The sequence below is a fragment of the Centruroides vittatus genome, unplaced genomic scaffold (assembly GCF_030686945.1).
Source record: "Centruroides vittatus isolate TY-2023 unplaced genomic scaffold, ASM3068694v2 contig_371, whole genome shotgun sequence".
Classification (NCBI taxonomy): domain Eukaryota; kingdom Metazoa; phylum Arthropoda; class Arachnida; order Scorpiones; family Buthidae; genus Centruroides; species Centruroides vittatus.
Genome location: NW_027122194.1, coordinates 2341136 through 2355591, shown reverse-complemented (window position 1 = coordinate 2355591; position 14456 = coordinate 2341136). Strand labels below are relative to the sequence as shown.

Genomic DNA, 14456 nt, shown 5'->3' with positions numbered 1-14456 from the left:
AAATAAGGGAGCGGCAAAATTTTCCTCCGCCCCGGGCGGCTGACACCCACGCTACGCCACTGGGTTCTACTGTATATTTTTGTGATAAAAAAAATAAACATATCGATTCTAGACACGAAATATCGCAATTTAAAAAAAAAACCCTACTAAACACTTAGGAGCGAACGGATCAAATATGCAAGAAAGGATTTCTCGACAGCTTATTTATACATTCGGTTAAGCGTTTTCGAGTTTCTGGACAACCAGAGGTTTACACCGACACAGCGATTCTACGCAATAATGGGTTTACGCAATTTATTATGGGTTATACCAATAAACCAATGCACAAAATCTTGATTTTGAACTGAATCTTCATAACTCGAAGTCTAGATTTTTTACACAATAGATTCAAGTTAATCAAGTTCCACTGTATTATTTAATGTTTACTTTGAAATACTGTAGAGTAAATAAAAAATTTCTGAACATGAAAACGTGATTTTATTTTCTAATTATATTTTTTCTTTCAATTCGTAAACTTACATTTAAAAGTAATTTTTATTTAGTAAACGCAGTTTCCATATTTGCGCGGCAGTTTTGCAGAATTAATTTTATCCTGCGAATATAGAGCTTCTACTCAATTTCATTTTCTGAGATTTGTCATTAGTTAGACACGTCTATTGTTGTAGAAAGTAATATTAATCACGAGCTTACAATTCTATCGGGTTCCTTTATCGTCAATTTGAAATTTCTTCATTGTTAAACTGAACAGATCGACATAAAAGCGTGCACTCTACTGTCCTAAACGAAATGTCAACGAATTGCAGTAGAACACATTTAACATAAACATTGCAAATCATTTCGTGAATAAAAGAAAAACGATTTACGTAATTTCCGTTTTTATATTAGTGATATAAATATAATTTCACTAAATATCTGAACATAAACTTAAGAGTATTTTAAAAATTACAAAAGTACATTTGAATTAACACTTCATCTATGTTTAAAATTTCCAATTAATACTTAAAATATGCGTTTTTACTTCAAAAAATTACAAATGTTTTATTTTTAAATTAACATTTTTAGTAAAAACAATTGCATTTTAAAATAAAATTTACAGAATTGATATAATTTCATGATCATCAATTTGCAGAGTGTAATGCCTAGGTTGATGTTCCACCCAATTAAGAGTGTTCATTAACAAATCCTGCCACCAAGAATATTTAGAATAAGTTTCAATTTGTTTTTTAGATACGAAAAGAATCATTTCTCTTGCCATTTCTAATTCAATGTTTTGTCTAAATTGCAAATGAATTTTGCCAAGTTTTAGAGAAAACGGAGGTTGGTTAATTTGGTTTAAGGCAAAATAAACTAAACTAACAATTTCTTCTTCTCTATAAAAATCTTCAGATCGAAAATTTCTGCTTATTCTTTTAAAGTCTCTAAACTTATGTTCTACTTCTACAACAACAGTTGATTCAATATCTATTGCAGAAATTGAAGCTTCTAGTAAACTTCGCAAATCTACAAAAACATGTTTATGTTCGTCGATGTAACAAGGACACGAATTTAATTGAAAACAAACGTATCTAATTGAGGGATTTGACTTTAGCAACAAGACAACATCCCTTTGTACTCTCTTCCACTTTTCTTTGTTTGTTGGAAGAAAAATTGTTATAAGCTCAACTTGATTACGACATAGAACTTCCCTTAGAGTAGATACTGAATCCCACTCTATGTTATAAGTGAAATCTGCTTTTATCATACAGAATTTTGCAAATCTCTCTTCTGAAATCTTATCTCTGCATACCTGAAATATTTCCAAGTCTCCAGGAAACTGAATTACTCGAGTTCTTTTCATATTGTATAAGTTTTCTCCTTCTGTTAAGTCTCTTTCCAATCTATCGAAGTCCCAGAAGGTTTGCATGCCATAAAGAAATACGAAACGTAAAAAATTTAAAAAATATCCTTTTATCGCCGTAATTCCGTATACTTCTACAGAATATTTATTGATTTTATATTCTAAATTGAATACATAGAAGGCCGCAAGAAATTCGATCAGCATCTGATGAAAAGTAGAAATTGCTATATCGTCTCCAAAATTTGTGACAGGAACGATATTTAACTGTGAAATAATTTCAAATTCCTGTTCGTTAGAAAATTCTTTTTTTAAATCTTTCTCGAGAACAAAATGTTTACCATTAATTAGATTTTCGAAGATTATTTTCCCCAACCGCAATAACAGTTTCTCGCCTTCTATGAATGATGATTTCTTCAGCAAATAATTATAACCGTATTTTGACCAATATCCACGAATTAACATTTTAATTATTTTGATATATAAAGTCGTTATTGTTACATTAAATTCATCTTCATATTTATGAATACTGCATATAATATTCATCATTTGCGGGCATATTGTTAAATCTTCAAGAAAGACCAAGTTCTCTAAATATATTTCTTTCATTCTCTTCCCTTTCTTCACATCGTCAGCAAACACTTGTTCTACGTAACTTATCTGATCTTCTTGCATCAAGCCAGTCAAAGAAAAATGCCAATCGAATTTAATTCTGATTGCTTTTGAAACCTTTTCGTTGCTTGTTAAGATGACCGTCATTTTCGGTGAAGGATTATTTATTGATGACCGTAGAAAATCTAAGAAAAGTTGCTTCTTGACCATGTTATCATATCCATCTAACAGAATGAGAAAGTTTAATTTCGATTTCATGAAGGCGTTAATTGAGTTTTCATCTCTAGTTCCTAAAATGGTTTCTATAATCGCTTCAGTAATCGTTCTGTTCCCTAATTCTCGTAACTGAATGACAATTAACATGTCGTATCGTGACAGATAATGAGGACTGTTTCTTGTAGACCAATCGTACGCCAGTCTTCTAACCAATGTTGTTTTACCAAAAAATGGTTTTCCAGTTACCAGTATAAATTGGTTTTTACTTAAGGAAATTCTTTTAATGGTAAATATGTCTTCTAATAGAAATATTTCATTTCTTAAAGAATTTTCTACCATTTTATCTTCGACTACTTTTAAATTAATAACATAGTTTTCGAAAGGAATATCGCAAGAACTGTCATACCAAAGATTATGATACTCAAACGAATTGATTTCTGCATATTTCTTTTTCAGCTTGCTTGTTTTTTTCAGAAGATCCCCATCTAAATAATAATATAAAAATAGAGTAATAAAAGTGAAAATAATGTATGTGTTAATATAGAAATTTTGGAATTCTTACCACTTATATATCCATTATAATAAATAAAAAATCCAAAACAAGAAGCGATAGTGATCACTAGTAGTAGCAGGATGTCAATTATATTTAGGGTGAAGGAAGATTGTCCAATTGTTTCTGAAATATTTGATATATTTATAAGAATAATTCAATTTTAATTATAATTGTATAAATCCTAAACATTTCACTGTTTATATTCTATCAAAAGCACAAAGTTAGTGAGGACAAACTGAAAAAGACAATTATTTTGTTTTTCATGAAATTGATAAAAAATAAGGTATAGTACACAACTATCTGATATGCATAATACAGATAAAATTAAAGCAAGAAAACCATAAAGCAGAGCTAGTAAGAACTATATTAGAATGTAATGTGAAATTATACCAAATAATGAAGATGAAAGCACAAGACAGAGTAAATTACAAAAGATCGTTACTAATCTACTAGTAATCCATTATGGATTCGGTATTTACAAAATGTGATAAACATTTTTTTTTTATAAATGAAAAATAATTATAATAATTGTATTTACCATTACAAGAAAATTTTTGTTTTGTGTTTTATTACAGGAATTCATTTATTTTTTAAATCATTGTTTATTGTAAAGTGACAATTTTCTTTTTTAATGTAAAGAATTGATTTCATTATTGTTTTAAATTTTCTTGTAGTTATATTAAAAATAATTCAATAATCTGAAATATTATTGATAATAAATGAAATTTGTGATGTTTAAACAAACAAAGAGAAATTTTTCAAGTGTTAAGAGAAGAATTTTTCAAATTCTATGTGCGCCATCCTTGTAATCCAAAAATTGATTCTGGTAGATGATCATACAGCAATAGCTAGGGAAATTTTTGTTTATTTAATCAAATGCATTTCGGATTGGTTTATCTCCCAACCCCTCTTCAGTGCTGTCAAAGAATACAAAATATGGTAAGGTTTCCGACAACATTAAACATCACGTAAATTGGAATACAACAACACAAAACTTACATATCATATGTTGGTACATTTTTAAAAATCCCCGTCAATGATTTAACCACAAACATGATTGCCAATATTGATAAAAGCGTCCAAGATTTAACAATTAAAAAAGAAGAAAAAGGAAATTTAATCGCAACGATCATTCAAATGCTAAAACGCGTTAAACAAAATAATAAACATAAAATCAACAAATATAAAACTATTTTTAAAAATACAATAAATTTCCTTAAAACAAATAATCTTACAATAATTAAAGCTGACAAAACCGACCAACTGATCATAATAGATATTAATAATTTAAAAAAGAAAACTATAGAACAGATTAACAATATAAATTATATTAAATTAAATAATAACCCATACGAAGAAATTAAAAAGGAATTAACTAACAAAATCAAACACATTTACCTAAATAATAAAATAAACAAATACAACAAATATTATATTTTTAATTTCAAAAATAATAGAACCCCCAAACTAAATATAAGATTAAAAACCCACAAAAATGAAGAGAAATATAGACCTTTAGTTCATTTTAAATTTTCTATTCTTTACAACTTAGAACAATATATCAAGCAACAATTAACAGACATAGATTATTCTCGTTGCAGCGTAAAATATGCAGATGAAGTTATAAACAGAATACAGAAAATGAAAAAAGAAAACACCAACAAATTAATAAGTCTAGATGTAATAAATATGTACCCAAATATAAAACGGAAATTAATAGAAGAAAGCCTAATTATGCAAAATGTGGATAATACTTTAATTAACCTAATACAATTTGCATACAAGAAAAACTATTTTGAAGTTAATGGTGACTTTTATAGACAAATAGATGGCATCAGTATGGGATCAAAGATGGGGCCAAAATTAGCTGAATTAGTCATGAAAAACATAGATGAAAAAATAAATAATATTCCAGGCATAAAACTAGTAATGAGGTATGCAGATGATTACTTACTAATATACAATAACAAAATAACAAACGATAATATTATCCTCAACATCGCAAACAATATTAACGAAAACATTCAATTTGACATAGAAAAAGAAAACAATAACAAAATTAATTACCTTGACATAACAATCACAAACACACCTAATAAATTTTCCTTCATAACATAAAAAAAATCCTGTAATGTTAACAAAACCATCAACTACTACTCATATCTTCCGGAAAATATAAAAAAGAATATTTTTGTCATGGAACTAAAAAACATTTACACAAGAACATCAGATGATAATTGCTGGAAAATTAAATTAAGAGAGTTAGAAACTAAATTTTTACTTAATGACTATCCCAAATCAAAATTAAACGCTTGGCAAAAACAATACTGGAAACACAGATATAATATGAAATACAAACCAGACAAAATATATAAGCCCTTCCCATATATAAAAAACATCTTTGAAAACCAATAAAATCCTTAAAAAAGACAACATCAGTTTGGCACCGTCTTTGACCAACAAAATATCCAACTCTATCCATAATAACATTAATAAACAATACAACAATAGAACAAACATCCTTAAAAGTGTTGGAACTGTTTACAGACTAGAATGCAAATGTCATAACCTGAAAATTTACATTGATGAAACTGGCTATATATTAGAAACTAGAATTAAAGAACATGAAGCCGCTATCTGCCTTAAACATAACACTTCCCCTTGGTACACCCACACAATAGAAAATAATTGTAAAATTAATAAAAACAATATCAAAATTTTACATTCTGAGAAAGATCCATACAAACGAAAATTTAAAGAACACATTGAAATTAGAAAACACCCTAAAGAGCATCTTATTAATATTTCCGATGGAATGACAATAAATCCCCAATGGTACAAGTTAATAGAGGACACCTCCATATGCTAAACATCGTTTAAAACACACCCCTATTTTCGGAATGCCTTGTATGTATTGGATAACATTACAGCACTTGTCAATAAACTGTAACAAGGTCAAGACTGGATAAGGCCTGCCTTTTTAGTTGTTACTCATCTTCACCCTCATTAGGAACAATGCACTTTCACTGCAAATGTAAGTTTTTATATAATAACCTAAATTGAATAACTATATATTTTTTATCAATTTGTATTAAACCAAAATTTTTATGTTATAGAGAATGTAATACACCTTTGTGTTAAAATATAGAAAAATATTTTTAAAAATGTACCAACATATGATATGTAAGTTTTGTGTTGTTGTATTCCAATTTACGTGATGTTTAATATTGTCGGAAACCTTACCATATTTTGTATTCTTTGACAGCACTGAAGAGGGGTTGGGAGATAAACCAATCCGAAATGCATTTGATTAAATAAACGAAAATTTCCCTAACCATTGCTGTATGATCGTCTGCCAGAATCAATTTTTGAATTACAAGGACGGCACACACAGAATTAGAATACACAGCAACCATACTTACTACGTTAATAATTTTTTCATTTTACAACCTCAAACTTTTAGAACTCATTAAATGTACATGGGTGACCTAAAAGTAACAGGATAGTTAAAGATTTCACATTTTAGTATAGAAATTTTATTAGCAGAACATAATGTGTGCAGATAGAAGGTATGTATATATAGAACACATTATTTATATGCATAAATCAAAAGACAACAATTGTACAAAATACTTCATTTAAGCCAATACATTCTACACAAAAAAATCTATGTTTGTCACCACAGAATTATTAAGGAAAAGTAGTGTAATTACGGGAAATCCCGCTCACTCAGGTATCTCAAAACAGAATAGAATCATAAATGCATAATTGGTATGGCTACCTATCAAAATTACGTCTCCAGTGAAAAAATTGGCTGCTTTTAGAATATTAGAATAATGTTCGTATTTCGCTGTAGTGTTATTTTTACGTTAATTTTTTAAAATGAAATTCTACAATATTTCAACTGAAAACAAGTACACCGTTATTTTTAAATTGTTAATTCTAATAATTATATATATATAATTATTATTGCAGTTTATATAATTGCAGTTTATATATATATATATATATATATATATAAATATAAACTGCATATATTTAGCTTTGCATTCATATTTTTGCTTATTGTTATGCCAAACATGAATCATCTGAATTTAGTATGGCAAAGAAGCATTTAACGTTTAAACTTGCACAAATGTGATCATCAAACTCACAAAAAAATGTAATGTGACAACAAAGAAGTTATTTAATTAATAGCAGGTCAAAAGACTGATAAGTTGCAGTTATGTGATGATGAAGATGATTTAGATGATTTGCTTCCTTGGAAGGAGTTATGGAAGAAGAAATATGTTGTAACCGTATTTGTAGAGAATTTTGAAGTAACAATGAAATTTGTTTCTGCTGCATAATGTGTAGAGATTGATTACATAATAATTTTAGTGGTGTGCACAGCCCAAATAGCTACAAATGTGGGTACTGTTGTACTAAAATCTTGAGATGAAACAATGAGCGCCATTACCTTACCATGATATTGCCGGATATTATATCATTAAATACGTAATATTCTAAATTAAATAATAAAGTATTTTGTTATTTATAGCATTGGAGCAAATTGTTCACAATATTTTAATGTTATGTTTTTTCAATAAATGTTTCTTTAAATTTAAGTATGTTCTATCAGTTTTCCCTTAAGTGAGTGGCATTACCCCGCTTTCCCGTACATCTTTCTACAGTTCTAATCTCTCGTTATTTCGAATTTTGAAATATGTCATCAAAATAATAACATATTATAACTTTTCCCTATTACTTCTAGGCCAGAACATATATTCAGATTATGAATACATCTTTAATAAATGTTTATACCTTCATGATAGATCGTTTTTGAAAATATTTTTATTGCTGTTATTATGCAAATAACAACAAACAAGACTGATAAAATAATAATATCATTAACTCCAGAAATGTGTGGTTTGGATAATATACTCAAAGATCGCCCATCCTTCAAAAGCTTTTCCTTCTTTTCTTCCTCTTCATCTTCACTGTCAGTTTGTTTCCTCACTAATATTAAAATATAATACTTAAAATTACCAACAAATATAACTATAATAAATAAATTTCTTTTTAACTTTTCAATAATTAAATTTACATTTTCTGAATTTTAACTTCTGTTCATCAGTAAACACATAATATTGATTTCCTATTTGACCTTGTAAGTTTTTAACTACAACTGTATTTAAAAGAAAATTTCAAGAAATTATTATTGAAATAAGTATATATAATTTCATTTAATAAAATATTATAATTACAGCAATATAATATACATAAAGATATATTTTGCATAGGTGATAATGAATCTAACACATCATTAATACGATTATAAAGTTTACCTGGCTTTGGAAGATTTTCATTCGTTAAATCTAAGCTTTGACAAGAGACAGACTTCAATATATTCTCCATCTGTTCGAGTTAATTCATAAAAATAAATAAATTAAAATTACCTGAACAAATCTAAGGAGACAAACAAAATATATTTTAAACAAACCAGAACATAAGACACATACAGGGCTAGATTTAAGCACTAATAAGCTAGCGTATACTTGGAAAGGTATTTACGTCAACAAAAAAGTATATAAGAAGTAGTCTTATGACTAAAGATAGGATTTTACAGTGCTAAAAAAGGTTATAAAAGAGGGTGCAGAGTACTTCTTTTTAGCTCTTCATTTTTAAAATTTTGTTAACATTTTGCTAAAAAGAAACAAAAATGGAACAAAGAAATAAATATCTAATGTGATTTTAGCATTATCTTCAATAAAACGTTTTATTTAAATTGCAAAATACAGTATATTTTCCACAGATCTTTCATTTGACTTTCTCTGCTGTCATGTACACATTCTTTCAGGGAAAGATATTACAATACTTTCCCTGTTATGTACCAAGGAAAAGTATCTTTTATAACATTTGTGGAGTATCAGAAGGATTACATTGTCATCAGCATACATTAATACATGTAACTCAACTTGATCAGAAAGAAAAATCTCAGGTCAGATTTAGCAAGTTGCACTATCAAACCATTAACATATAAATTAAAAAGTAATGGGCTCAGAATCTCATCCTGTAAAACTCCAATGTCAATACTAAATGAATCAATCGTTTCGGCTAAATCTTTACTCTTGCAGTAGAGCTTTGGAGATATGTCAATTATAAGACTAAGAAACTGTTTATTCATACCCATTCTTTCTAATAGAGACCATAAAACTTTATGATTAACAATATCAAAAGCAGATCGTAAGTCTATAAAGTTTTCCTCTCTTTTTTTTTGCAATTTCAATTGCTCCAATGCATTTAACACAAATATTTGATCCTGGCAAGATCAACCAGATCAAAAACGTATTTGCTCCTGACAAAATATCATACTTAATAAACCAATCTTCTAATCTTTTATTTAATAAAGACGTAAATAGTTTACCAATTACAGGAACCAAACATATAGGCCGATAATTTTTGGGGTCATACACATCGTCCTTTTTATATATTGGAATAATCAAAGAGGCAATCAATTTTTCCGGGAAAGTAGGATTTCTTTTAATAGAGTTAAAAACTTCCAATGTTGTAAGAAGAAAATTTTCTGAAAAACACTTTAAATATTCTGTTCTAATAAAATCAATTCCAGGTGCCAGATTTAAAATGGTTAATAGCTCCTTTTAGCTTCTCCAATGTAAAATCTGTAAAATATTCCATTTCTATTAGAAACACTTTATACACATCCCTCGACAATTGTTTATCATTAATAAGTAAAGAATGTTCTTTAGAGAATTTAGTAGCATAATAGAAAAAAAAAAAAAAAAAATTGGTGCCAAGGATTTTAGAACTGATTTTAGCTATATTTGGGTTGCTGAATCCAAATATGAAATCAGTTTTTCTTTATCAGCTCTACTTTTGTAGATCAGTGTTTTTTTAATGTACAGTGCTACACAAAATGTGTTGCTCTAATTCCAGTTTGTACAGTTCTAAATCACATATGCAAGGATTGATTCCTCTATATTTTCCCCATTGTCGGTCTGCCGTCCAGTTAGTTCCAGGTAAATCCACCAGATGAAGTAAGTATCTGGTAACGAATTGACGTTCAATGCTTCAACTAGAGTTGAGGTAAGTTTGTAAGTTCTAGCTGTACAGTGTATAGATCGAAGTTGGCCTCTTGTGATATTTGTGTTAAGGCAAGAGTTGTTATAAAGTTAACCTAAAACGTACTGTGTTCTAGATGCTTTTATTCGTGTTGTTGAATAGAAATAAAATGAGTTCAAATAGAAGAAGTTATGTTAATCATTCTGATGTGTTTTGCTACATATGCAGAGAATATATGTTAAAAGAAAACAGAAAAACTATTAGTGACTTTGTAAAGAGAGCTTATCTTGGATACTTTGGTGTTAGGCTTGGTGATCAGGATAAAAGCTGGGCACTGCATCAGGTGCTACCAGAGCTCTGTGAGGACGAGTATCCTTCTGATCCTAATGAAGGTGACTGTGATTATGAGAGAATGTCATCAATTTCTCAACGTTTCAACCAGGATGAGTTAAATGACCTCACCAGAGATCTCAACTTGCCAAAAGAAGCTTCTGAATTATTGGCTTCCAAGGTTGAATGAGAAAAATTTACTGGAGCAAGGAACCAAAATTATCTTTTACCGTACAAGAGAAAAGGGTCTAATAAGGATTTAACAATTTGGAGGGCTTATCACACCAAGGCCATCAGAAAGAAGGACCAGATCTTTTACGAAAAAGTTAGTCTTTAATCACATTTCAAACTTAGGTAAAGATGCATTTCGGGTACAAGGACTCCTCATCAGCTTACAAACACATAGCATAAACATAATAATTATAACACTAATAGTGAACCAATACAAAGGAATAACTAATATATACCGTGCACTGTATTTACAATTTTTAATGTATCCTATATACTAAAGAACTAAAACTATCCAGGCTTTTTGCTAAGCCTGTACTTCATTTGTTGCAGTTGTCAGAAATTTTCTAGGCAAATGCAAAGCTGAAAACTATGTTGAACTGGTAAATGAGATGCTTAACAGTTTCAAATCCCTTGGGTGTAATATGAGTATTAAGGAGCACTATTTACATAGTCACTTAGACTGTTTTCCTGAAAATTTAGGAGACCAGTGAAGAACAAGGTGAAAGATTTCACCGGGATATTAAAACTATGGAGGACCGCTACCAACGAAGATGGGATACGTATATGATGGCAGATTACTGCTGAAGTTTAAAAAGGGACTGTTCCAAAATACATTCACGAAAGTCATGGAAAAGAAGCTTCCTTAATATAACTATTTAGTTTTATCGACAACTTTTTCCTCTATCTTTGTATAGAATAATACTTGCATAATACAATAATAAAAATTCCATGTTTAGTTTTTTTATTCGATTCATAGATTTAACTCAAGATATTGAAATGTATATTTCACTATATCTTAAAAATTAGAGCTCCTAGGAAAAAACTAATGCCATACTTGAATTCAGGGCATCAAATTCATATGAAATCAGCTCAAAATATCCCAGCACCAAAACCACTGTTGACCTGTGTAATAATTGAACCATCTTTCCAAAGGAATTCATCAATTACCCAATGAACTTTTACATTTAAAACTAATTATTTGCCAAAACATTTTAGTTATTGCATGTCACCAATCTGCTATTTAAGTTTCCAAAAATAAGACTGTTTTTTTCTTTTGACATAATAATTTATATTCTTTTAAATAATTTTTATACGAAACATAACATCCATCCGTATTTATTTTTTTTACTTTCTTAAACAATTTCCATAGATTTTTTTCTCATGGAGTAACACTCGCTATCATACCATGAATTTGTTGTATGCCTTTTAGAAGTTACAGTTTTAACGTCATAAGTAATTATTGTTAGGCAGAATATATGACACTATTAACTAGATATTGGTTGTCTTCAGTATCTAGTTGTAAAATCAGCACTAAAATATCAGTTTTACCTCAGAGACTGAGTCTAATCTAAGACCGACAATTAATCCGCCACTGGGTCTTCCAGGACCCTCACAGCTATATGCTACCTGATGATAAATTTCATATTCATTAGAAAACATTGAATCAATTGCGAGAGATGTATGCCATGTTTCTACCAGACAGAACACATCCATTCTATATATCAGATTCCAGAAGTTAGGAAAGCAATATTTATTATTTAAACCTGCAATTTATAAAAAAGAAGTTTCATATTATCATTATTATCCAAGTACAGAACTTTATATTCGTCATCCTTGTTCTTTATATCACCGTACTGTTTATCATTGTAAACTATATTGCTAAAAAAGATTGTTCTCCATCTGTCTGGATAATTTCACCTTTGTAATTACACCCAAATGTCTTATCGTCTATGATCAATCTGTTATATCGCAATTTAACATTCCTAACTGCATTTCTTTACCATAGAGCCTTAATTTATTTCTAACAGTTCTTGTATTCGTCGAGTGTTCGTTGTTAATGAATATATTTAAACCTTTTAAATTACTAACATTTTTATATACTTCTCATTTATCTTTAAAACTGATCAACTCACAAATAATTAGTCCCTTTTCCATTTGGTTTAAATATTAAAATTTCAGAAGCACGCTCAATATTCACTTTACAAACCTTTCATAAACTATCACCCATTTTATTGTTATCTTCTATACCTGAGATTACAATATTATTTCTTCTTTCTTTATCTTCTAATGTCATTAACTTTTCTTGCAAATTATTACATATTGCGTCAATTTCTGTAATTGATTTAACATTGTTAACATAACCTTTTTCTCTATCAGTTTCAAGGGCAGACAGCCTGAATTCAAGATCTACCAGAGCAGTAAATAAATAAATATTATTATTATTGTACTGTACAGTACATGCTGCTTTCCATTAGATGAACAGGTAATTATTCATATGCAAATAAGTGTAAACATAAATTAGCGGCACGCTTGAATGCGGCTTGTATGCATATCAGTCATATCAAAAATAAGTAATATTCTTTAATAAAACTCGCTGTGATGCTGTCATGGGATGCAATTTGAAAAAACTGTAGTCCTATAATTTCCCACTGTCTGTCTGTCTTTCCTTAAGATTCTCTAAGACTTCTTCAGAAATGATACCCTCAAAGACGTTTTAACAAAATCTATATTTCTAATAATAATAGTAATAATAAAAAATTTGTTGAAAATAACCTTACCAAATTGGTTTTGAAATCATTTGCGACTGTTTCCATTTGCGTTGCAGAAATTTCCATTTGAGATGTAGAAGCTTCCATTTGTACCATGGAATCTTCTGTTTCCAGTACATTTTCCTTGTTTACGAATTTTTCAACTTCTGTCATTCTAAAACTTTACTCTGTTCCAAACTACGTTACAAACTTCTTTTATTATCTTTTTACTTTCTAAGTGAAAGAAAATATTTCGATTTGTACTATTTAAAAACTATTTATTTATCTTATATACTATTTACTATTTATAAGTATTTGAGTATTTATTTATCTTATTAATTTAATTATTTAAAATTTTTAAGCAGATTATTATAGAATCATAATAATGTTTTTAAAATTCTTTTAATATACAGTAAGTATATAATTGTTTTGTAAGTTTTTTCAACGATTTAGAGTATTAATTACATACTTTTTTGAAATTTACGATTAATAACACAAGAGTGTAACAATTGCTGCGACGAGTACTTTTATATTCAATCAAAAATACAAATTAAAAGGCATTTTATAGTCTATTAAAGGCATTTTCAGTCTATTAAGTAAAGGCATAAACAAATAGCAGATAGACTATCCACTTGTATGGGAAAAACCCTTGTTATCACGCGCGTGTTTATTAAATATGTTGACATCATCTACGAAGTCACTGATTGGCTGAACGTCTTCCAATCACAGTATTAACATATTTAACATGCTGTTAGCAGTTGGATACCACGAGATTAAAAATAACTTATTACACTTTAACTAATACATTTTAATAATTAAAAAATTAAATTAAATTAAATATCGTCAAAAGAAAATCTAAAATAATTCCAACCGTAAGAATTTTATCTTGAAAGATAAAAAGATTTTTTAAATGTGTACAGTATTTATACATCAAATCCCATTTAATAAAATCGAAGTTAAATCTTATAAATACTTTTCTACTGAATGAATTACTGTTAAAAAATTTTTAAATCTAATATTCATAAAACAATCATTACTTACCTGTTTAATGAAACAAGTTATTCTCACATCTTTTAGTAAATGACAGAGA

At 28.6% G+C, this 14456-nt stretch overlaps 1 protein-coding gene across 1 annotated transcript; it reads right to left on the bottom strand.

Annotated features, from left to right (window-relative positions):
- Positions 1-454: 454 nt before the first annotated feature.
- LOC136975416 (uncharacterized) lies at positions 455-13553 on the bottom strand. The gene is made up of 6 exons (XM_067270468.1): positions 13397-13553; positions 8543-8612; positions 8302-8382; positions 8019-8213; positions 3225-3338; positions 455-3147 (listed from the first exon to the last, which is right to left on the bottom strand). The coding sequence occupies exons 1-6, from the start codon at positions 13538-13540 to the stop codon at positions 1091-1093; spliced, it is 2661 nt and encodes an 886-aa protein (XP_067126569.1). The 5' UTR covers positions 13541-13553; the 3' UTR covers positions 455-1090.
- Between the last annotated feature and the right edge of the window lie 903 nt (positions 13554-14456).

Excerpts from the sequence above, each read along its gene's own strand:
- LOC136975416 (XM_067270468.1), bottom strand. The coding sequence starts at position 13,540 with ATGACAGAAGTTGAAAAATTCGTAAACAAGGAAAATGTACTGGAAACA. Across the intron at positions 8,613-13,396 it reads ATGATTTCAAAACCAATTTG|ATGGAGAATATATTGAAGTC; the intron begins GTAAGGTTATTT and ends TAACTCGAACAG. Across the intron at positions 8,214-8,301 it reads GAAGTTAAAATTCAGAAAAT|TGAGGAAACAAACTGACAGT; the intron begins GTAAATTTAATT and ends TTTTAATATTAG.